This window comes from Lygodium microphyllum, chromosome 28, assembly GCF_053477565.2.
Source record: "Lygodium microphyllum isolate KBCC chromosome 28, Lygodium_microphyllum_v1.1.10, whole genome shotgun sequence".
NCBI lineage: Eukaryota > Viridiplantae > Streptophyta > Polypodiopsida > Schizaeales > Lygodiaceae > Lygodium > Lygodium microphyllum.
The window spans coordinates 109,081,624-109,106,844 of record NC_141162.1 but is presented as its reverse complement, the minus strand read 5'-3'; the positions used below and the strand labels follow the sequence as shown (position 1 = coordinate 109,106,844).

General features: G+C 46.1%; 1 protein-coding gene across 7 annotated transcripts in view; it reads right to left on the bottom strand.

Moving 5' to 3' along the window:
• Positions 1-24,958, bottom strand: part of LOC148011852 (dynamin-related protein 3A-like) — a 101,133-nt gene extending 76,175 nt beyond the window's left edge. For 4 of the 7 annotated variants that reach the window (XM_087670106.1, XM_087670105.1, XM_087670107.1 and 1 more), the window contains exons 1-4: positions 24,304-24,957; positions 23,827-24,112; positions 23,710-23,738; positions 23,529-23,630 (exon numbers count right to left, since the gene is read on the bottom strand). In XM_087670106.1, coding sequence (XP_087526232.1) covers positions 23,529-23,630; positions 23,710-23,738; positions 23,827-24,112; positions 24,304-24,711 — 825 coding nt within the window. In that variant the 5' untranslated portion in view covers positions 24,712-24,957. Of the gene's footprint in view, positions 1-23,528; positions 23,631-23,709; positions 23,739-23,826; positions 24,113-24,303 lie in introns of all 7 variants that reach the window. The other 3 variants (XM_087670103.1, XR_015689289.1, XM_087670104.1) reach the window with 3 other exon arrangements.
• Between the last annotated feature and the right edge of the window lie 263 nt (positions 24,959-25,221).

Below are 25,221 nucleotides of genomic sequence, written 5' to 3'. Positions count from 1 at the left end.
ACGTCCAATGCCTCGCTTTTCTACTTAAGCAAGTAAACCCATAGCTTTCTAGAATGGTCATCAATAAAAGACACAAAATAACAAAAACCACTATGAGTTTTTATTGGCATAGTGCATACATCAGAATGGACTAAATCCAAGATACATACCTTCCTAGAGGCTCCATAAGAGTATGGACTCTTTACATGTTTTTCCAAAACACAATCAACACAAAAGTCAAGCTTTGAGTTTTTCACATCAACTCTTCCAAGTGAAGAAAGTGCCTTTAAACCCTTTTGGCTCAGGTATCCAAGACACTTGTGCCATAACTCCATGTATAACTACACTTCAGCATCTGCAACAAACTTTCCAATAAGTGCCTTGCAGTAGAGATGATATAGAGTGCTCTTTTTACCACCTCTAGTGACTAGCATAGACCTTTTCTGTATCTTCCACATTCCACCACCAAAAGTAGTGAAGTAACCTTTTCTATCTAGCCACCCAACAGAAAGCAAGCTCTTCTTGATGCCAAGTACATACCTAACATCATGAAGAATCAATTCCTGACCATTTTCAAGAGCCAAGTGTATGATGCTCATTCCTTCAATATCACATGCATGGTTGTTGCCTAGATAGACTTTTCCAAGATTACCTTCAGCATAAGAAGAAAAACACTCCAAAGAGGGAGTTACATGAAATGAAGCACCACTATCAACAATCCACAATTGTGACAAACCATCATAAGTTGACAACAAAGCATCTATCACATCCATTTTAGTGATATACATGTCCTCCACTGTCATGGCATGTGGATATGAAGATGCAACCAACACATCAGCATCTTTATCTTCTTCTATCTTCTCAATAACGATACTAGATACCACATTTGTTTTTTATGTTTCTTTAGGGGTAGAGCTGCCATCCTTTTCATTCTTTCTACCTTTTGCATTAGCCTGCTTCTTGCATTCGTGTTCCATTTTATAGTACCTACAATCGGGCTTTTTATGCCCTTTGCGACCACACTGATAACAAGTTACATCTTGCTATTTTTCCTTGCTTTTGCTACGATTTTTGTTCTTATTTGTAAAGTTTGATCTTTTTTCAGTTCTTCCTCTTACATTATAGGCTGATCCATTGCTTTTCCCACTTGCCTTGCGTCTAATCTCTTCATTGAGAATAGAACCATGCACATCATCAAATGTCAAGTTGGGGTTGTTGCTCAATGACACAACCAATGCTTCCCATGAATCGGACAAAGTCATGAGCAAGAAGATAGCCCTCAATTTAAGATCCAAAAAGTGGCAAGTCTGCATCCCGTAACTGATGCAACATACCAATGAAAGCATTCAAATGCTCTGAGGTAAGCTTAGACTCATCAAGCTTCAAGTTGACCAACTTTCGCATGAGATATACCTGATTGTGACAAGAGTTGTATTCTCATATATTGCCGTGAGTTTCTCCCAAACTGCATAGGCAGTAGAAAGTCCCTTGATATCAACCAAGATATCATTTGTGACAACCATTTTAATATAAGTAATGGCCTTTTTGTTCATTTTAGCCCAATCCTCGTTTGACAAAGCAACACGCTTATGTTTTACTAAGGTATCATCACAATCCTTCAGAAAGAGTATAGCCTGCATATGATCTTTCTAAAGATCAAAGCCATTGCCATCAAATTCACGAATCTCAAAGAGATTCTTTGTGTCAGATGTAGAAGCACTGCTAGCCATCTTCAGCAATAAAAACTGCACTAAGTGTTGAATGCTTTCAGCCAATAGCAAGGTTGCTGAATGTAACGGCAAATACACACACTTGTACTTCCAAGATGTCCAAAAAGTCAATGTTTTGCTGCAATTTCAGTCTCAAGTACTGATTACAGCACATACACAAATCAAATTTGATACATTTGCATTAACGACAGCTCCCACTTCAGTAATACATCACCATAATGCCCAAATGCAATAGCCCAAGTGCAATATATACCACTGTTTCACTGCATAATGAGCATTCAGCGATACATATACCAAGAGAAGCTGCCCTTTTACAGCATTTGAAACATCCCAAGTTCAAATTTCTCTCACTCAACAGTGAATCTACTGCGAATTTCACTGTCAAGACTCAAATCGACTCAAAGTGCATCATCGATGTGGAAAGCCCCAAAATTTCTGCAGTAAATCTGCCCTAATTGCATCAATACATCTTCCTGAGCATCAAATGTAGACAAATGTTGTAGAAATTTCACGAATTTTGCAAAAGCCCCAAATTTCGAGGTCCAAGAGTGCACAAATTTCAATGAAATTGGCTCAACAAAGCAAAACTTCACTTATACGTGAAAAGTCCCAAAATTTTCGAGGCCTGTGCACCCAATGTCTGCAATTTATGAGTCAACAGTCACTGTTATGCGTATCCGGCACCAAATCTAGGAAAAGCCCCAAATTTCAAAAGTAAATTTGCACAAATCTGTGTTCTGTGCTTGCACACGCAAACACTCAGTAAAATAAGAGGCCTGATTCTTCAAGAAATTAAATATATTAAAAAATGTTTGAAAAGAAAATGAAATGACCCCAACCGTTGACCTTTCTGGCCTGTCAACTGTAGTCACCCGTCATCCACCTAGTCGCCCATCACAAGCAATCCACCTAGTCCAAGCAATTCACCTGAGTCATTGCTATCTGCCTAGTCGTGTGCAGTCCACCTAGTCAATGTTGTCTCCCTGGTCGTGTGATGTCCGCCTGTAGCAGGCATTATCACAACTGCCACTTGTAGATCACAAGGCCCGCCAATCTGACACACCTATAGGAGGCATTATTGCAACTTCCTGTCACTACACTTGCTTGCACTGATTCTCGTGCTCTAATACGAGTTTGAAGAGTACGAGCGGAAGCAAAGAGAGTACGCAAGTCGATCAAGGTGCAGCAGGAGTTTAGTGAACAGTGAGTGAGTGTGAGAGAGAGTGAGAGTCGATAGATAGGTGTGTACCAGTGTGGTACACACAAAGAATAAAACAGTACACTTAGACCTGCAAGGGTGACTTCACACGTGTAAAGTAATATACACACAAGAGTAGCTTAAGGGCCTTTACACCCAACAACAATTAGCCTTCCCACACCGTGATTTGCCCTATCTGCCCCTATCGCTCATTTTCTCTCGCCACATCAAACATTTTCATCGTCAATTGATGTTGATCAGTCATTTTTTGTTGGCCAACTGCCAATTTTAGGGTATTTTCCAACACTTGGCCTGCTTTGGAGGAGTTGGGCTATTTATAACCATCAGTTTAGGACACAACATTCTTCTCTCTCTTTTGCTAACTATATACTCTGTCTCCATCTCCATCGCTATCTCCATCACCATCTCCAATGCTACCATCATTTTCCAGCTTGTTCCGGTGCCCTCACTAACGTTTTGGGTATCAAAAGATGATGTACCAACGAGCAGTAGGGTTTGTGGGGAGAAACACGGAGTGAACTCGGCAAACATGGAGAAGAGAAGAGAAGATAAAAGAAACTCTAATGAATGAAATGATGAAGTTCTGAATCATGGAGTGAATGTGATACAAGGGAACAAGGGTGTTGTAGCACAAGGAAGATGATAAAGACAGCCATGAACCACAAACCGCAATGTCCTCCTGAAGGGGTGTGAAGGTAGTGGAGAGGCTAGAGAGAAGAGGTGACGGACTGAATGAATCAGCCGTGAGGAATGAATGAGAGAGTGGCCTATAAACAGGCACAGTCAGTCTAGGATGGCGCCCCTTTTTGGGGCTGCAAACCCTAAATGCAAAATGCAAAAACGCAAACTGCGGGCAAAGGGTTTCTCAACACCCCCTCTCAGGCCCAAAAAGGGGAACAAGAGAAGAGTGAGGTGGAGATGCAATGCTACATGCCGAAGAATGCTCATGCAGCAGGTGCCACTTGGACAGTGTCCCTCGTGGGGAAATTGTTCACTTACCCAAGCGCCCTAGTACAAAGATGATGAAATCATGCAATGCATAGGAGGAATGTTGGAGTTTGTGTGGTGCCGAGAACCATAAGGATATGCCCGTACTCAATCTCGGGAGGTGGCTCCATGACCAAGGGACAAAGAAGATCCACCTTGTAATCTGAGAATACCACCTAAAAGAAGACCGTTGAAGATAGTCAGGAGACTCGATAAGCAGTAAAACCCGAAACTCAACCTCAGGAGAAAAGCCACTAGCTACGTGACTCCATGCTGGAAGGAATATGAAGGCTAGCCACCAAGTCGCTCCTGAAGACCCAAGGGCCCCAATCTAGGTAGATCCTCTAGATCCTGGGTATGAGTAGAGGAAATGACTGCTCAAAGGAGAGCCACTCCTCGAAAGTGAAAGGTGGTGGTATGTGAAGAACTTCATGGCACATAGGGTCCCTCTCTGAATCGGAAGGAGTAGAAGTAGGAGTCCCCCTGTGAAGCCGAAGAAGAATTGAAAGTCCCCCTCTGAGGGCGAAGTAAGAAAATCCCCCTCTGAATCCCAGTCTGAGAGAGAAAGGGAATCCAACCACTCATGGCTCACAGATTGCAAAGCATCTGATGACGAAGGAAGTGCTGCCAATCGAGCTGAAGAAGGTATATGAGGCTCGGAAGAAGAAGCCGGAGAGCACCTAGAAGTAGCCTCTTGAACCTGAGTGGAAGAGGGTGGGGAAGAAGGAGGCTCAAGATGAGCCAAGGGTGAGGAATAATCACGGGCTCTCAAGAGAGTGGACTGTGAAGGAGATGTGGGCCGTGGAAGCCATTGTATCCAGAAGTGGGTGGGGAAAACCTCTACGCAGGGGGGTGGTCTCCAAGAGGGCTTATCGCCTCAGAAGCTCTTAGAGCCTCCATGTGCTTGAAACGACTTAGTGTGCGTTGGTTGCGGCTTATTGCCTTGAGCATAATACTCTGATAGCCGATGTAGAATGATCTTTGTGGCCCAGAAAGGAGAGGTGGCACAAGGAGTGTCTGGTGGAAGGCGCATATACTCCGAAAGGGTGGGGAGCAAAGGTCGATGTCGACAGTCTTCGGTGAGATGACTATTCATGTCGCAATAGTAGCACCTAGTAGAAGGGCAATTTGTCAGTGGAGACGCCATGGTACCGGTGTGGCAAACTAGAGAAGGGAGGGTGGAAGGGAGAAAAAAGAATATCTCCCAATGCGCAGTGGAAATGATAGAGAAATCAAATGTTGATGCCGAACCCGCCACCAGTCTTGTCTTCTCTGATGAGGAGAGAAAGACTAAAAACGCAGGAAAATCCAGCAATAGCAATCAGTATGCTGAAATCAGCTCCGAACAGTGTGTGATAAGCTAGAAATAGGCACCAAACTGTTGTAGACAGCAATGGCCAGCTTGAACTGCAATGTCCTTAGCGTCCAGGGTGTGGGCAACAAGCTGAAATACCTGAAATTTGCAAAAACGAGATTGTTTTCTGAGTGGAGAGTAATCAACGACAATCGCTCTACTGTAAATAGCTACAAACTGCGCGTGGAAGGCTGGAAACAGGCGCCTGACTGTAGATGACAGCAAGGGACAGCTGAGACTGTGATGTCCTCCGCGAAAGGAGTGTGAGCAGCAAGCTGAAAACATCTGAAACCTGCAAATACGAGATGTTGATGCAGCGGAAGAAAAAGAGAAGTGGATGTTGAACTTGCCACTGGTCTTTGCCTTCACTGGACTGGGGGATCTTTGCTGCTGTTTGAGTAGATCCAACTCTGATACCATGTCAAAAGATGACATACCAGCGAGACAACACGGTTTGCAGGGAGGAACACATAGTGAACTCTGCAAACATGGAGAAGAGAAGAGAAGAGAGAAGAAACTCTAATGAATGGAATGATGAAGTTCTGAATCAGTGAATGTGATACAAGGAAATAAGGGTGCCCTAGCACAAGGAAGATGATAAAGACAACCACGAACCACGAACCGCAATGTCCTCCTGAAGGGGTGTGAGGGTAGTGGAGAGGCTGGAGAGAAGAGGTGACGGACTGAATGAATCAACCGCAAGGAATGAATGAGAGAGTGGCCTATAAATAGGCACAGTCAGTCTAGGATGGCGCCCCTTTTTGGGGCTGCAAACCCTAAATGCAAAACGCAAAAAAGCAAAAAAGCAAACTGCAGGTGAAGGGTTTCTCAACATTGGGTAGCGTGGATTGACCAGTCCATCATTGTATTCAGCATTCTTTCCAGATTCAATGCAGATTTCTCTTTCATTCCTATTATGTTTTCGCTTGTCCCTTTCACTCTATATTTGTGTTCCTCTTTCATTCTGCACACTCACAAAAGTTCTCTCCTAAATAGGCTACATCAAACTGACAAATGAAAGTCAAATCTTTCGGCCTATCTTATGCACCACAAAAGGCCTCAAACTTCAATACTTTTCCACCCTCATCATAGTCCTTTGTTGCCCCTTTGGGGATCAAGTTATCATAAACTAGCTACTACAAAAAGGGTGCACTTGTTGCATTTGCACCATGATCATGTGAGAGTGCGCAGCGAAAGAAGAACACGAACACAGAGGAGAGGAGAGATGAAGCAGAGAATGAAGGAAGAAAATCTGCACTGACTGAGATGAATGCTGAATACACTGGAATGGACAGAACAGTCCCTGCACGCAGCCCGGAGCGTCAGTGAGGGAACCAGGACAGACTGGAAGCAGAGGCAGCACCAATGCCGGAGACGGAGACGGAGGGAGCAGTGCTGAACCTGCAGAGCATGAATGAGATGAATGCTGGACTGACTGGGGGGACAGCTATATATAGCCCCCAGCCAGAAAACTGGCCGACCAGCTAAACTGGCCGACCTGGCCAGATCTGGTCCGACTGGCCAGTTCTGGTCCGACTGACCAGAACTGGTCCGACTGCCCAAAATAATGGGCAGTCACCCCAAAAACAGCCCAGATCTGGGCTGTAAAATGCCCAGGGCTGCATGCTGACTAAAGCAGACTGAAAACACACTGACAGAGCTCCTCTGTCTCCTGTCAGACTCTGACAGGAGCTCACAACCAGGAGATGACAGACTGAGACTGAATAAGAGCAGGCTAACACCCCCTCTCAACTCCTGGGAGAGACTGAAGACCCAAGAACCGCATGTGATGAAGCAAAGAAGCCTGAGGCAAAGGCTTCGTAAAGAGATCAGCTGCATTGGCCGCCGTAGGACAATAGACCACCACCAGCTCCGAATCCACGATCCGCTCTCGAACATAGTGATACTGAACCTCAATGTGCTTCGTACGAGCATGAAACACCGGGTTCTTGGCCAGAGCAAGAGCACTCTGGTTATCCATGCGCAGCTCCGTAGGTCTGGTCTGGGTAAAGCCAATCTCCGCGAGTAAGCGACGGAGCCAAACTGCCTCCATAGCGGTCGAACATAGGGCCCGATACTCAGCCTCTGTAGAAGAAAGTGCCACAGTAGGCTGCTTCTTGCTGCTCCAAGAGACAGCACCAGATCCAAGGGTGAAAGCATAACCTGTAGTGGATCGTCGCGAATCCACATCACCTGCCCAATCAGAATCACTCCATCCAGAAAGGGTAATCCCATCTCCATACATGATCCCAAAGGATTGAGTCCCCTGCAAATAGCGAAGAACCCGCAAGGCCGCCTGCCAGTGATCCTAGGTAGGAGTCTGCATAAAGGAAGACAATAAAGCCACCACAAAGGAGATATCCGGCCGAGTGTGAAGCAGCCAGATAAGAGAGCCGACAAGGCACCTGTAACGGGTGGGATCGGTAGGAGGAACTCCAGCTGTCAAAAGCTTGGACTCAGGGTCCATAGGGCATGAGATAGGCCGACACTCAGCCATATCAAACTCCGAAAGAAGCTCGGAGATGTACCTGTGCTGCGAGATAAAAATACCCTGTGCCATCTGATAGATCTCCAGACCTAGAAAGAAGTGAAGGATCCCTAGATCCGTCATGTCAAACTCCTGCTGTAGAATGGACCGAGAATGCTCCACCTGCTGAGTGTCGCTCCCTGTAATAATAAGATCATCCACATACAAGATGAGAAACACCGAAAGAGAATCCACAACCCGTAAGTAGAGGTTGGGATCATAAGCGGAGCGCGCAAAGCCACTCTGTAGAAAGAAGCGGTCAATCCGCTGGTACCAAGCACAAGGAGCCTGCTTTAGGCCATAAAGAGCCTTCCGCAGCCTGTAGACATGATCCTCCTTCCCCTGCACAAGAAAACCAGGAGGCTGTGAAACATAAATCTCCTCCTCAAGAACGCCATTCAGAAAAGCAGACTTGACGTCCATCTGATAGACAGGCCAACGGTGGTGAGCAGCAAGAGCCAAAAGCACTCGGATGGTGGACATCCTAGCTGTAGGAGCAAAAGTCTCAAAGTAATCCAACCCTGCACGCTGGGCAAAACCCTTGGCAACAAGCCTAGCTTTATGCTTGTCCAAGGAGCCATCTGCAAGATATTTGGTCTTAAAGACCCATTTCACACCAATCACCTTCCGTTTCGCGGGACGCGGAACAAGCTCCCACGTATGGTTTCGCTCGATGGAGTCGAGCTCGGCCTGCATAGCCTGTCTCCAAATATCCTGTGCAAGAGCCTCCTCCACAGTGGAAGGCTCAGAATCCTGAAGAATCTGTGACATAAGAGCATAGTTCACACATAGTGAACTGTCCCGCTGGGCCTGTAAACGGGCTGATCGACGAGGACCTGTAGAAGAAGCAGGAAAGTGAGTAACACCTGAATCCTGCATGAGCCGGCGATACCATAAAGGAATCCTGAGAGACTCCTTCTGTGAGGGAGACCGGGGGGTCTCCGGAACCTGTAAAGCACCCAAATCGGAGAGGGACTCCCCCTCACCGAGTGAAGGTAAATCCTCCGTATCTGAAGAAGGCTGTGTATCCCGTGAAGATCCCGAAGAGGCGGTAGAAGAGCTCGTAGAAGACGAAGGCACATCCACCAAAGGGGTAAGGGAAGCCGAAGGAGGAGGAGGAATAGGGGGGGTGCTAAGGGTGATCCTGGAAGGAAGTGAAGGGAGAGAAGGTGGGAGGGGATCCGTCGATGATGAAGAAACATCGGAAATAGAACCATCAATCGGATCCTCAGAGGCCGAAGCCTCATCAAAGATCACATCCCTGCTCACCTCAACCTGCCGCGTCGTCGGGTCGTAGAGCCGATATCCCTTCGTGGTCGTACTATAACCAACGAAGATAAGCTTTCTGGACTTAGAGTCGAACTTCGTCTTCCTCTTCTTCTTGTCCACATGGACAAAAGCATCGCACCCAAAGATGCGAAAATGGGACACGGAAGGCTTCTTTCCAAAGAAAGCCTCATATGGAGTCATGTCCTGTAACGCCGAAGTCGGAGAGCGGTTGCGTATATGCACCGCTGTAGCCACCGCCTCACCCCAAAGGAAATGAGGAAGACTCCTATGCTCTAGCATAGATCGGGCCATCTCAATCATGGTCCGATTTGCACGCTCCACCACACCATTCTCTGATGGTGTGTTCGGATGGGAATACTCCACCCGAATACCATGATCCCTGCAAAACTGAGAGAAAAGGTGAGAAGTGAACCGAAGTCGGAGAGCGGTTGCGTATATGCACCGCTGTAGCCACCGCCTCACCCCAAAGGAAATGAGGAAGACTCCTATGCTCCAGCATAGATCGGGCCATCTCAATCATGGTCCGATTTGCACGCTCCACCACACCATTCTCTGATGGTGTGTTCGGATGGGAATACTCCACCCGAATACCATGATCCCTGCAAAACTGAGAGAAAAGGTGAGAAGTGAACTCTCCACCGTGATCAGCTCGAACACCACGGACTTTGGAAGTTGTTTGGGTCTCCACAAACACCTGCCACTCACAGAAACGGGAGTACGCCTCGCTCTTGTACTCCAAGAAATAAGGCCACACATAACGACTAAAGTCGTCCACAATCAGCATCAAATACTTGGCCTTCCCAAGGGAGGCCGTGCCCATAGGTCCGCAAAGGTCGGTATGAACCAACTCAAGCGGTGAAGTAGCCCTCCTAGAAGCAACCTGCGGGTGAGGCTGCCTGTGCTGCTTGCCCCTCAAGCAGCTAGGGCACAAAGTGTGAAGAGGAGGGAAATCAGGAAGTCCCTCCACCATCTTCCTCCTAGAAGCCCGGCGAAGAGAATCAAGGTTCAAATGACCATACCGAGCATGCCAGAGTAGCCCAAGCTCATGGGAAGTCCGCGCAGCCAAGGCTGTGAGCGTATAAAGCCCACCCTCCTGTGTACCTGTCCAAAGGGCATCACCTGTAGAAGCATCCTCCACTGTGACTGCATCCTGAGTAAAAATAACTCGGGTACCTAACTGAGTAAGACCATGCACAGATAATAGGTTAAAACCCAAATCAGGCACATAGAGCACTTTGGCGGAGGAAGACCGCCTGTCTGAAAACATAGGTAAAGTCCCCACTCCATGAACAGGAACTGTAGAATTGTCACCAATGGTGACTGTACCCCCTCTGGAACGAAGATCCTAAAGCCAATCCTGACGGAAGGTCATATGTGAAGATGCGCCACTGTCGACGAGCCAAGGCTTCTCCCGAGTGGTAGAAGCTAGGGCAGTGTCTTCCTCAACAAAGAGATGCACAAACGCAGATTCTGTTGTGGCTGGGGCCGCCTTGGAGTCCTTCTCCTTAGGCTTCAAATGGGGATACTTCTGCCAACACTTCTCCTCGGGATGAGTGCCCTTCCCACAATGGGGACACTTGGGCTTCTTCTCCTTCGCATCCTTCTTATCTTCCTCCTTCTTGTCTTTGGACTTCTCCTTCTTTTGTTTCTTCTTCTTGCCACCACCTGTGGCAGCCGTAAATGCCTTGGTGGAGCCACTGGCTCCCACCTCTTTGAGTCGCTCGTCATGCTCCAAGACAAGCGGGGAAAGCTCCTCCCATAGGAGAGTCTCACGGGTTCTCGTGGTGATGAGGCTGGTGTAGAAGACATCATAGCGGGGTGATAGCAGCTGAGTCAACAGAATCATCGCCATATCCTCAGACGATATCAGACGACCAAGAGAGGCAAGCTCGCCTCGCATATCCTCCATCTTCGTGATGTGCTCCTTCATGGAAGAAGAACCATCAAGACTGAGCATCCGCAACTTCTTCTCCAGGGAAATCTTGTGGGCAAATGTCTTGTGCTGATACAAAGACGCAAGCTTTGTCCATACTTCCGCCGCGGTTTTTAACCTGTGAACATGTACAAGAACAGAATCATGGAGACTCATAAAAAGAAAGGAACGGGCTCGAGAGTTGAGCCGATCCCATAAGGCTGCACGGTCCATAGAGGTGCCATCGGACGAATCCACGGGGGGTCGGTCGATGGGCGAAGAAACAAGATCCCACAGATCAAAGGTATCAAGGATGCAAGCCACCTTGCATGACCATAGGGAATAGTTGGAACCATCCAACTTGTCTTCCTTCGGAAAGGAAGGGAGAATCGGCACCTGGATAGAGGGAATCAAGGAAGGCATCCGCACAGTAGATGCAGTCTTCACTGAAGAAACCTTCGCAGTAGATGGAACCCTCTGAGATGCATGGACTGAAGAAGGACGAGTGCGAGGAGGGTCATCCCGTTGTCGAACTTCACGATAGTCCCGCCTCCGCTCAGAGGAATGATGAGAAAGAAGCTCATCCTCTGAGTCTTCAAAGCCTGAAAACTGGTAAGACATCTTCCAATCTGCAAAATACCAAAGAAAGTTGTGCCGCTGACGAAATAGGACCAACAGTGTGGTCACCAACCACCAAGATGCAGGCAGAAAGTGCCTACAGCCACCTGGATCTGCAAAACGCAAATAGATCTGATGGCGAACACCAGAAACGAGACCACCAGCACCGGGAACTTGCCCAGACAGAGGTCGCCTGCAGGATAGGAGCAGCCAGGGTAGAAGCGACCTGCAAAACAGCAAAACGCAGGCTGTAGGAGGGTCGCCCTGCAGCAGAGGAGGTCGCCTGGCAGCAAACGCAAGGTTGCTGCGTCACTGGATGACGTGGCAGCCCCTGTGTACAGCAAACGCAGGCTGTACAGCCTTCTGATGCAGTCGCCTGGCTGGAATAGACCTGTTGGCAGCCTCCTGAAGGAATCGCCTGGCTGTTGTGGGACTGTGAACAGCAGCAGTAAGGTATTTCTCGCGTCCTCCGTGCTCTCAATCAGGCGATGATACCATGTGAGAGTGCGCAGCGAAAGAAGAACATGAACACAGAGGAGAGGAGAGATGAAGCAGAGAATGAAGGAAGAAAATCTGCACTGACTGAGATGAATGCTGAATACACTGGAATGGACAGAACAGTCCCTGCACGCAGCCCGGAGCGTCAGTGAGGGAACCAGGACAGACTGGAAGCAGAGGCAGCACCAATGCCGGAGACGGAGACGGAGGGAGCAGTGCTGAACCTGCAGAGCATGAATGAGATGAATGCTGGACTGACTAGGGGGACAGCTATATATAGCCCCCAGCCAGAAAACTGGCCGACCAGCTAAACTGGCCGACCTGGCCAGATCTGGTCCGACTGGCCAGATCTGGTCCGACTGACCAGAACTGGTCCGACTGCCCAAAATAATGGGCAGTCACCCCAAAAACAGCCCAGATCTGGGCTGTAAAATGCCCAGGGCTGCATGCTGACTAAAGCAGACTGAAAACACACTGACAGAGCTCCTCTGTCTCCTGTCAGACTCTGACAGGAGCTCACAACCAGGAGATGACAGACTGAGACTGAATAAGAGCAGGCTAACAGATCAACACCATAAGAAGCCTTTGAATAACTAGCGCTCATCTCTTGAGCCCCATAAGCACTAGGGGGTGCAAATGCATTACCATAGATACCGCTTTGTATCCCAAGCATCATGTCAATGCTGCTATACATGGGATTGTGCATTCCACTACCCATACTTGGATACATTGGACTTTGCATTCATGCATTGGTTGCTGCATGCTATAAGGAGTTGTGCCATACATTCCCGTATGCGATCCTTGACCCACCATAGCATGAAATAGTACCACCACTAAACTATCCTAGCTACTCCATACTTGCATGCACACCTAGCTATCCAAAACCTATTGGATTGGCACCACCAAGATGGCCTTGCATTTGCATATCTTGCCCCATTGGCACTAATTGCTTTGCCTCATCACCAATCTTTGGTGCATCTTTAGACTACGGTGACTATCCTTTAGGAGCTTCTTGCTGTCCAAAAGCCTTTGATGATGACATCTTCTTTTTGCCCTTGTCGTTCTTTCGAGAATTCAAAAATATTTGCAATTGTGGATCCTTAGCCAAGTGGACAAATATGTCTGCCGATGTCCTCAACCAAGCCTTAAATTGGTCATCATATTCTTCACTTCCTTGCTGGTCATTAGCATCTTGTGGCCTAGAAGGACCCGCTTCTTGGTCAACACCCACATTTTCTTCTTGCTATCTATGATGTTAGCCTATTCCACAATTAGGCAGATTGAGATGCATCATCACTGCTTGATCCCATCTCACTCTCCGAAGACATTCTTGTTGTAACTACTTAGCCAACAATGAAACCATGAAACCAACCTTCCTTATTGGATAGGGTAGTAAATAGTCTGATCAAGCACTAATTACAACAAGCATTAAATTTACATAAACTGAAAATGCAGATTTACCACTTAATCTTGGATAATGGATAGCCTGTTGGCCCCAACACGGATGCCTTTGCGGTATTTTTTTTATATCGTATTGCAATCCAAATGGAATATATTGAGATGAATTGAATCTCCTTTGCTCTCCAATTGCCTCTTGCTGTCACAAATGACCAGCAAGCCTTCAAACCAAGTTGCCCATTGGTTTGCTCGGGGAATTGGCCTTCAGTGCGCTCTTTGGGTGACAAATTCAGCCCCAAATCACTATTGACCGGCTGGCCTCTTGAATTTCTTGAAATTCCACGATTTTAGTTGCTAACATCCAAGCCTTGGGCCTGAAAATCTGAGCACACTTTCTGAGGTGGCTGTCAAACCCTGATTTTTGCTGTAATTTAGGGTTTAAAGTAAAGATTTTTTTTTCAAAGTAGGTTTACAGCAAAGAATGGTGAGGCAAGAGCAAGCACATATCCTCCATTCAAGGAGTTTTCACAAGTATACAAGTCAACTACAAGTAAAATTAAAAGTAGAATTTTCCAACCATAATTACAATCCTTTCCCACCAAGAAACGAAGTTAGCTAAAGCAATCCTTTTAACTTGAATAAAATAACTAATTATGAAAGAACAACTCAAACCTAATTATTGTGGCAAGGTTCAATGCGTTGTGCATCCTTGATGACATCTTTTGAGTTCATCAAAGAAGCGTCCTCCTCAAATTCTCTAAAAGTGCTAAGTGGATTTTAGCACAATTTCCGCATAATTATAGAGGAGAGAGAAAAAGCTCAACAGATTCTAGCAAAGCTTCCACGCACATGTGGAGAAGAGGAGAGAAGCTTGACAAGTTTTGGCAAAGCTTCCACACAATTGAGGAGAAGAGAGAAAGAAGCTCGGTGGGTTTCCGAGAAGATGCCACACAATTGTGAAGAAGAGAAAAAAAGCTCAACATATTTTAATAGAGCTTCCATGCACATGCAGAGAAGAGGAGAGAAGCTCAATGGATAGCGACAAAGCTCCTACACAATGGTAGAAGAGAGGAAAAGGCTAAGAGAGAGTTTTCTTGTAGCTTCACCTACGCCTATGAAGTGGTATCTCCTTCAAGAGAGTTGTTTATGTCTCTCAAGCTACCCATGGGCTATATATATAGACAGAGAACAGGGCTTACCTTAAGCTTGAAGCAAGCTATTTTGAGTGCTTCTTGAGTGGTTTAGCTCAAATTAGTGAGCATCCATCTTTTATAAATTTAGGGGTTCAAAAAAAGCAAAGAGACGACTTCGCATTTGTGCGTAGCTCGCATGTAAAAATTCTTACACAATGAGCAGAACTTAAAACAGCCATAACCTTTGATCCAAAATTCAGAATTCCAATCTGTTTGAATAGTTGAAATCATGGCACCAAGTTCTACAATTCTATTAGTATGTGTTTGAGAATTTCTAAAAATGCCAAAATTCAATCTTCATGTTTACCTTTCTAGAATTCCCACCAATATCTTGAAAAAGTCAATAAAAGTAAGGTCTCCAACACCCCCGAGCATTATTAAATCTTGAAGCTCACTCATGTGCAACATGATATGCAACATTCTTGATTACTTTTATCACTAAATTTTATATGACATCTAAGTTACCAAGGTGGGTACGTTACACCTAGCCATGATCTGCACTCCCAAAAGCCCTCGTGGAAAAGGCCTTTCCACGTCTATCCACCTAGGGCAAGCCCAAGGACCAATAGCTTACCCAGCAAGACTTAACTCTAATCTCTAGATCAATGATCCCCAAGTTGCTCTCGAAGTAATGATGGATTATAGTGTCCCAAGCCACCTTAGCATGCAAATTCCTATACCCACCTAATCAAACCCAAAGAAAGTTCTACACTAGTAACATAGCTGAACCACATATGACGAAGAGAAACACCAATAGGAAGCAATGTAATAGGCTGTTGCCAAAAGAACCTGGTTAACCACCAGGGCCCTATCTGCCAAGGAGGGGCAAGCCGTGCTCGAGTAGGTCAACTTCTGTCTAATGGTGTCAAGCACCAAGATGAACTATTGGGCTGATGTAAATGTCAAGTCCCACCTAGAGACCAGGGTACTTGACTATCTGACCCCTGCTCACCCATTTGAGACCCAAGTGGATGCCCCATTCAATGCTAGAATCTCGGTCCATAAGAAACCAACCAACTTTCACTGATCAATTTTCACTCCTACAACCATATAGAACACCTCCAATGCCAGTCTCAATCTCTTCAACATCACCTCGTCATCCTCAACACATAGAGCCATTGTTGAGAAACCACATCATTCCATACAATTTCCCTTCTTCATTCCCATTTTTGTTTTCCATTTCCAGAGACTCGAGACAATTCATGCCTATATATTTGGCACAAGCCATTTATTCTTCACCCACCATACTCACTCACTTCGTGAGACCGTCTCTCTCTCTCTCTCTCTCTCTCTCTCTCTCTCTCTCTCTCTCTCTCACACATCATTTCTTGCTACCAGGCACCAGCCTCCATCATCAGGGCTGCATTTTGATGGCAACTTCCCTCTTCCTTAGTTGTTGCTTCTCCTCTACCCCTGGCGATAGCACTCCTTCTAGCGTTGGCTTTTGATAGCTGGCACCAGTTGATTCTCCTCCAGGCAGCATCACCAGCTTGCATTTGGCTATCTGGAAAGCTCCTCCATCACCTAGCAACCTCCTCCATCACCTTGGCATTAGATTTGCAGCCCTTGCACCTTGCTTTGGCAATTAGGAGGCTCCACCCATTTGCATTTGCTGCATCTAGGATATCCACTACAACTACCAACCTTCTCCTCCACCAAGTGTCCCCATCAGAGGCTGCCTACATTTGTGTTTTCAGCTTCTAACTCCTCCTCCATAGGTGTCACTCCCCAACAGTTGGCATCGGTCATTAGGCCTGCGTTTGCAGATTCAAAGGCTCCTCACCCTTTGACAGCAATCTCCCTGCTCCAAACAGCACCAGACTTCATCCGTGCTGTGCAAATTCAAAGGCTCCTCTTCGACGACAGCCAAGCAACACCTCATCGTCCCTACGTTTACAAATTCAGAGGCTTCTTTGGCAGTCTCCTTGCTCCAAGGCATCCTTAATGCTACAGCACCCTTGTATCAGATTCACTACATTATTTCATTCATTCATCATCTTATTCATCTAAGTTTCTCTTCTCTTCTTAGTTTTGGGCATACACACTTTGTGTTTCTCCCTACAATCCCTATTGTCTCTCTAGTTGCTTAGTCATTTCTTGACACGGTATCAAAGCCAAAGGAGCTCAATGAGCCACAAAGATCCTCTACATCAAAGAAGTCAAAGACAAGTTGCAGGTTCGACATCAACATCTTATTATTACTCTGCTTCCCTTGCGTCACTAGGGGATATCCTTCTTCTCCCTCCCACCCTCCCTTTTACAAGTTGCCACTCCCGTACCATGGCATCTCCAACATGTGGCAAGAACTATCACACCATTGAAAATTGTCGACATTGACCTTTGCTCCCTACCCACTGGAGTATATGCGTCTTTCACCATGCACTCCTTGTGCTACCTCTCTTTTTTGGGCCACAGAGATTATTGTCACAACTCTTAGCTTACTATGCTCAAGGCAATAAGACGCATCCAATGCGCTCTAAGTCCTCACAACCAGACGTAGGCTCTAAGAACTCAAGAGGAGATAAGTCCTCTTGGAGACTACCACACTGCGTCAAGGTTTCTCCCACCCATTTTCGAGTCCAATGGCTACCACTGCCCGCATCTCCTCCACAGTCCACTCCATTGAGAGCCTACAATTGTTCCCCACCTTGGGCTCACCCTAAGCCTCCTCCTATCCTACCCTCTTGTACTCATGTTTGAGAAGACACCTCTGGGCACTCTTTGGATTTTGCTCCTTACAAGCCCCAGATACCTTCTTCAACACAGTCGACGGGACTTCCTCCGTCATCTAACACCTTGTCCATGATCCATGAGTTGGCGTCCCCCTTTCTCTCTAAGGGGGGTCCAGAGGGGATCTTTTTCCTCACCCTCACAAGGGGCATCTCCCTTTTCTTTAGCTTCAGAGGAGCTCCTCCATCTCCAATTACAGAAGGGGATCCTTTTACTCTCGACGTTCTTCACCCGCCATCTTTTACTTCCAAGGTTTGGCTCTCTTTTAAGCAATTTTACCTCCACTAAAACCCAACATCTAGAGGATCTATCTTTGATCGTTGCTCTTGGATTTTCAAAAGCAACTTTATGACTAGGCTTTCGTATTCCTTCCAACATGGTGTAACGGAGCTAGTGGCTTCTCACCTAAGCTTGTGTTTTAGATTTTACCGCTCATCCGGTCTCCTAACTATCTTCACATGTCTCCTTTCAAGCAACATTCTCGAATTACCAAGTGGTCTTCTTCTCTTCACCTCACTCCTCTTTTGTGCTCTTTTTTGGGCCTCAAAGGGAGTGTTGAGAACCAATGTGTCGAGTGTCGTCGGATCTCAGTCTGTTGTCGATGTAGATCAAGAATCCTCCGGATCTCCTGTCGGTGTGGCTGTGGGGTTCGAAACCCCCGGATCCTCGTGCGGCGTCGGGTACGCTGGTCCTCAGCCTGCTGTAGTGTGAGCCCGGAGGTCTGGCTGGAGGCTGGTATAGTAGCTCTCACTCTGTCTGTCTGAAAGAACTGTGTAATAGTCGTCTGGGTGGGCCCCTCTCTGACTGGGACCCGCTGTGTGCTCTGCTCTCTGATGTGCCATGCCTCTCCCAGAAAACGGCCAAATGATCTCTGATCCATATCAGTCATACATCCCTGAAGTGAGCTGCTCAATGTGTATCTAGATCTCAACTCTGAGTATGCCGGGCATCTGAGAACAAAATGCTCCTCACTCTCCACCTCTAATCTGCAAAGGGAGCATATCCTCTCCTCCCGTGGGATGCCACTGGCTCTGCCACTCTCAATCATAAGCTAATGTGATGATACCCTGCTCTTTCTCCACCGCCGATGTACCACATCCTGCATCCAGGAGGGATCACCTGCTATTAGCGACTTCGACGACGACTGCTACTACATCCCAGGATAGTATATCTCCCTGCATCTGTTACATATACACATCGCACCACTTTATCACAGCCGACAGTTGTTCCCCTATCACAGCCGACATTTGTTCCCCTTTTGTAGCCATTATCTGGAGTACCAGAGCTACATACGCACATACACATATACGACACTTATCACACTCACAGCACCGTATTTTCAGTTTCCAGTTTTTAGCTTTTCATTCAGCACTTTTATTTTGGATAGCTGGACCTCACCAGTTGTATCACAGTTTGTCTCATAGGCCAGTTTTGGTCTTTAGAAGACGTTAATATTTCTTTCTCTCTCTCTCTCTCTCTCTCTCTCTCTCTCTCTCTCTCTCTCTCTCTCTCTCTCTCTCTCTCTCTCTCTCTCTCTCCCCCCACCATCATCATCTCCTGTTGCTTGGCGCCAACTTCCATCATCATTACGGATGCGTTTTGGTGGTAGCATCACTCTTCCTCAACTAGCACTTCTCCTCTACCCCTGGCGACAACACTCCTGCCGTTGACTTCTGACAACTGACGTCAACATCTTCTCCTCAAGGTGGCATTACCAACTTGCCTTTGGCTGTTTGGGCGGCTCCTCCATCAACAGGCAACTTCCTCCATCGCCTTGGCATCAAATTTAAAGCCCCTACACCCACGCTTTTGGCAATCAAGCGGCTCCATCCATTTGCATTTGCTACATCTAGGATCTCCACTACAATTGATTTCTCCTCCACAAAGCATTAGCATCAAAGGCTGCTTACATTTGTGTTTTCAGCTTCGGACTCCTCCTTTACCTTCAACGTCACTCCCCTATAACTGGCATCAGTCATTAGGCCCGCATTTGCAAACTCAGAGACTCCTCACCCTTCAACAGCAATGTCCCTGCTTCAAACAACATCAATCTTCATCCCTACGTTGCAGATTTAGAGGCTTCTCTTCAACGACAATCTCCCTGCTCCAAGCGACACCTCATCGCCCATGCATTTACAGACTCAAAGGTTTCTTCAACAATCTCCCTACTCCACGGCATCCTTCGTGCTACAGCACCCTTATATCAAATTCACTACATTATTTCATTCATTCATCATATTGTCATCTAAGTTTCTCTCCTCTTCTCAGTGTTTGCCATACACTATCTATGTTTCTCCCTTCAATCCCTACTATCTCTATGGTTGCTTGGTCATTTCTTGGCAGCCATATCGTTTCCATGCTCCAAGTACAACAACTCCATCTCAACCCCCACGAGGAGCATGAGGCCCTAAGTGTGAAGATATGCTAGGGTTTGCACTGAGGAAACACAACATATACGACCAAGACCAAAACACAAAGACCCAAACACAAACAAACAAAACTCAAACCCTAAACACAAAACTCAAACACAACAACAAACACAGAGAAGAAACTTTGAAGTGAAAGAATGTTGTAAATGAATGTGTATAGAATGCCCAAGAGCAGAGCAATGTGGTGTCGGAGAGTGACGTCCATCGGAGACAGATCCCAAGTGTTATAACCACCAATCAAAGATGAAAGAGCATTGAATAATAAAGGGCAACAGGCTAGTCACCAAAACATAGCAGTCGGAGGCTGAAATCTGGTAAATGTAGTAGTGTACCACCAAAGAAGGATGACAATTGATCGCCCAAGGTAGAGTTGTCAAGTGACGACAGGAGAGTGTTTGTTGATGTAGATGCTGGACAGCAAAAACACAAGTACTACAGCAATCACCTAGTGGGAGGGATGATAGCAACCTGTCGCCTGGCACCAGATGCTCAAAACGCAAGCTGATCAGGTGCTATGACGACACAGCAAATGGAGACCTCTAAACAACAAGGCAATGGCTGAAAGCAGACCACCTAGGGCTAGATAGTGATGGGCTGCAGAGTTGGTGATGGCTTGGACAGTAGATGGTAGGTGGTTGATGGCTGAAATCTGCATGGTAGAGTGAGAAACCTACACAAAAGGAGAAGGCTGAATGGTGGGTAGCCTATGCATTTATAGATGTTGAAGGGTGCCCCAAAAAATTAGGGTTTTGGGGGACCACTAAAGCTCTCTCAAATCGCACACCAAATTTACTTTTTCCATTAATTAAGCATGTTTTGAGGCTGTTTAAAAATGCTAATCAGCTATAAAGTGTGTTTTAGCTCAACACTAGGGGCCACACACTCTCAAGCAAAGTGGAACATCACCTCCAAAACAAGCAGACCATATGAGGCTAGAGAGAAGCCGTAATGGACAAACTACTCCAACCAAAACTCTATCCCTCACTCCCCTCCGATGATCACCCTACTGGTGGTTGGTTTACATAATGTAAGTACACCTCTAATCCATTATAGAGGAAAGCCTAACTGTGCCATGGTGCCCTCCAAAAAGTCCCAATCAATTCTATCATAAGCCTTCTCAAAGTCTAAAAGCAACACAACCACCCATTGGCGCTATGTTGCATCCACTCTATGGCCTTGAAGAAGGTGAAAACATTATCCAACATACTCCTATCCTAGATTAAACATGTCTGTGTATCATGAATGATATCCGAGAGAATGGGGTGGAGCCTATTACCAATCATCTTGGCCAGCGCCTTACAGGCAATTGATAGAAAGGTGATTGGCTAAAACCGGGACAACTCTAAGTGGTCTTTCCTTTAGGGGAGGAGACTAACTAGTCTTGCCAACATGCGGCACAATGTCCATCTAGAATTGAAGATCTCCTAAAATGCTCGTAAAAAAGGATCCTTCACCTCCTCCCAAGATGCAAAGAAGAAGGCCCTATGCAACCTTTCCTCTCCGGAGCATTTTTACCTATCTGTGACTCGAAAGCCTAGAACAAATCCTCGATGAAAGGGGAGAGGGACCGTCACATCTCCCCTCCTATGACTAGTGATGGGATGCAATCTAAACCTATTGTCTACACTAACTCGCCGAGCTGAGACTCTCTCCTCCTAAAAAAGCTACCTATAGCAATCAATGGCAAGTCCCATCACCTCCTCGGGGCATGACTAGGCCCTCCCATACCGGTCACAAAGGCATAGCTAGGGCACCTAGAAGAACTCTTTGCACATCATATCCCCTTCTCATGCCTAAGAAGCAACTAAGATGCAAAAAGAGAACTCTGACCTCCTATCCTTTAGGCTCATGAGAGTCATCCATGCCCAAAAACGCATCCTTCTCCAAACGTCACACTACTATTGCATTTTACTGCTACTGTTGCATTTATTCGGATGGGCGACCTCCACGCATCCAAGGACTTGTGTTTGATAGTCTCCTTCATAATAACTGCTACATGGGGTTCCTAGATCAAATCTAGCATCAAGCTTTAGAGGTTTACTACATTTGAGATCTATCCCAAAGGATCATATTATCCTTCAACATACATTAGCCTGATCCGGTCCTCACACCATTCCACTAAGTATATAAACATTATTCCACTCTCTTCATTTGGCTTGTCTACAAGCAAAATTAGAACCCACTCCTACAAAATAAATCCTACCATCAACTAACATTCATATGGCCAACACCATCTATGACAGGTCTGGTAGGGTTTGCATTGAAGGCAACAGTGTGTATGACAAACACCAATAGTCATAGGGACTGGGCTCAGAGACAAGAATTGCTCTCTCCTATCACCATGAGAGAGGGCTCTAACATGGGGATGGGACTAGGATGCTATGAGGATGGGATGGGACTAGGATGACAAGCTAGGAAATGGTCGTCCCATGTTACAATACTAATAGTGGATGAACTGAAAAAACACAAAGCATGAATGAAGTACTAATGAATGATATGTAATGACAATATAATGAACTCATGCCTCTGTCTCTAGGACTGGGACTGAGGAGAGCCAACGAGTCAATGATGCCAAACTAGCTCTGGATACCTGCACCATTGCGAAGCTCACATGTGGAGATGGGCAGCAGCACTTGTGGACAGCAGTGGTGGGAGCAAAACATAGTCCTTCACGCAGCAAGATGTTGGTGAAGACTCTCCATAGCAACAATGATGTGGGCAGCGATGGAGGGAGCTTGAAACACAATCCTCCAGGGCAGCAAAACGCGAGCTCTACTAGCTGCAAAGCAGTTCCACGATGAAGCTCAACAAGGTAGACCTACTCTAGTTTTGGTTTCTACAGATAGATCATCTTCATCATTGTTAAGAATTATGGCAAAGGAGAGTTGCCCAATTCCATTATTAAGAGACCTAAGAGGGGATAACTGTCTCCTGCCATGAGGGCAGTAGGCCCTTCCCATCCTAGTTCTTTGCTCCTTTGTCCAGACTGTCCACTGTTTTTCCTCATTTACATGTGTCCTGATTAAATGCAATTAATTGTATGTCTACCATGCAACCCTTACCATGCTTCGGTAAAGAGAGTTCAAAAGATGTTGAGTGTATGGAAGACTAATGAGTGAGTGTGTGTCAAAGCGATTAAAACCATTTTTCCGTTAGAGGCCTCAAATGTCAATGTATTGTGCCATAGACTCCAAACTGATTTGGGATGAGGGGGCGAGTGTTATTTGGAATGACTAGGTGTAAAGGCCATGTAAACTAAAAGTGGCCACATCCAACTATATCTTCACACACTCTATGAAGCATATAGCCTGACTCAAAATGTGCACCTTCATGGGCAAAGCTGTGAAGGCAAGGGTTATCACATTCAAATGCAAAGAGTTTTGATAAGTCGAGTTGTGACCTGTGTGCAAGACTCGGCATAGCTATTGCATGAATGCAAACAAAGACCTACGATGCTCCAATTACCCCCTAAATACCTGAGCAGCAAATCATTTAGCATTTTGATGCTCTTGATAATAATCATCGTAGAACAGTCAGAACAAGCACAAGGAGTTGTAAATAGGGAACAGGAATATTACGACAAAAACTAACATGGATATTCCAAAAAACAAACTAAGCAGAGCACACAATTTGCATGCATCAATTAGAAGGTAGGTAGTCACACCTCTTGACATCGATTTACAACTCCCACATAGCCAAGGCGGAGAGGGATAACATTTCCCAAAAGAAAGTTTCGGGCATCTGTACCTCGATCCATTATATCCAACTGCACCCACAAGAAAATCGATACGGTTCTAGCTATAAACGAGAAAGAAACTGAAAGAATATCAGGGAAATTTGCACACCTTTGTAATCACACCAATTGTGCGCAATCCTGCCACAACAGTATGGCGGTTATTACAAATAAGCAACCTATGTAGAGCATATATTCATATCATAAATGAAAGCAGCAGATCAAATACCAGTTGGGTCTGCTATCCTTGCCATCTGAAGGGCATCTGAGTTGGCAAGGTCAGCATTTGCTGGAGATACTGCCAATATGATGCATGTCTCAAACTTGATATATGAGTGAATCAAAGACCTCACACGGTTCTCTATATCACTTGGCTGATCACCCACTGGCACCTTTGTGATACCAGGCAAATCGACCAGGGTTATATTATTCAACACGTTTGGCGAGAAAATCTTCAACCGGATTTGCTTGTCAGATATGCCTTTGTTTGAACCTATCTCTCTCTGTGTCTCCTCCTACACTCGACATTAACACATCATATGAGATAAAAAACAGCTGGCACATGGATACATGGTCCAGTATGCAGCTATAATAGGAAATGGTCCAGCCTAAAATCTCATAAACGTAATGCTGATTGTCCAGCTTCAAATCTGATAAACATAGTGATGATTAAACAGTAAAGTAATAATGAGCGGCAGAGAGTCACCTCAATCTCCTTGCGAATTAAGGAGAAGTCGACAAATCGACGTCTCGGGGCATGCAAGAATTCACCCCATTCTTCAACTTCAGACTGATCAGCAGCATTTTTGGGCAACTGGACAAGTTGCAAGACCAAGGGCCGGCGTGTGCAGATGTCGGGCCCGCGGGGCAAGAAATCGCGGCCCACAAGAGCTTCCAGAACGCTGGACTTGCCGCTGCTTTGGCTTCCAACGACGGCAACCTGGGGCAGATCGATGGTGGAGGCACTGCCAAGCTGAGCAAAGATGTCCTGGAGCTTGTTCACCAGTGGAATCACTGATTGACCCAAAGGGACAGGCTGACTGGAAGCACCAGCAGCACATGCTGTACTGCTGTGCTCGCGGGCGTCACTGCCGATCCTGTCCGAGAGCTCCATGAATCAAACCTGCAATGGTGTCCAGGCGAGGGTAGCAATGTCAGACTCACAACGTATCCAGCTCAATTGTTGCATTTTCGTCTGCTGTAACAGCACAGCCCACCATGCTTTTGCTTGCGCAGAAAAAGCATCTTGAGTCGAGATTAATGGGCAGAAATGCAGACGCTGGATTGCAAATTTTCCATCAATTCCTTCCAATTTGGAAGAAAGGATTAAAACCTTGTAAGCTTTTGTGCGCATAAAAATGACGAATACAGGCAATTCAAAACCCCCCAAGCAATTTTTTTATTTGCAGCACTACTTTTGATTTTTCAAAAAACATGTGTGCCAAATATTTTCTCGTGAATAAGAGACTCTTAGGCATGCTATTGGTGACATTGGATTTAGTGAATTGCTCAAGTGTAAGTCCCTCGTGCTTGTAAGGAGATACTAGGTGCCGTGCCTAGATTCTCCCGGCACTGCCATGCTTCGCACCGAGGTTCAAAGCACCAATGTCGATAAGCATCTCTC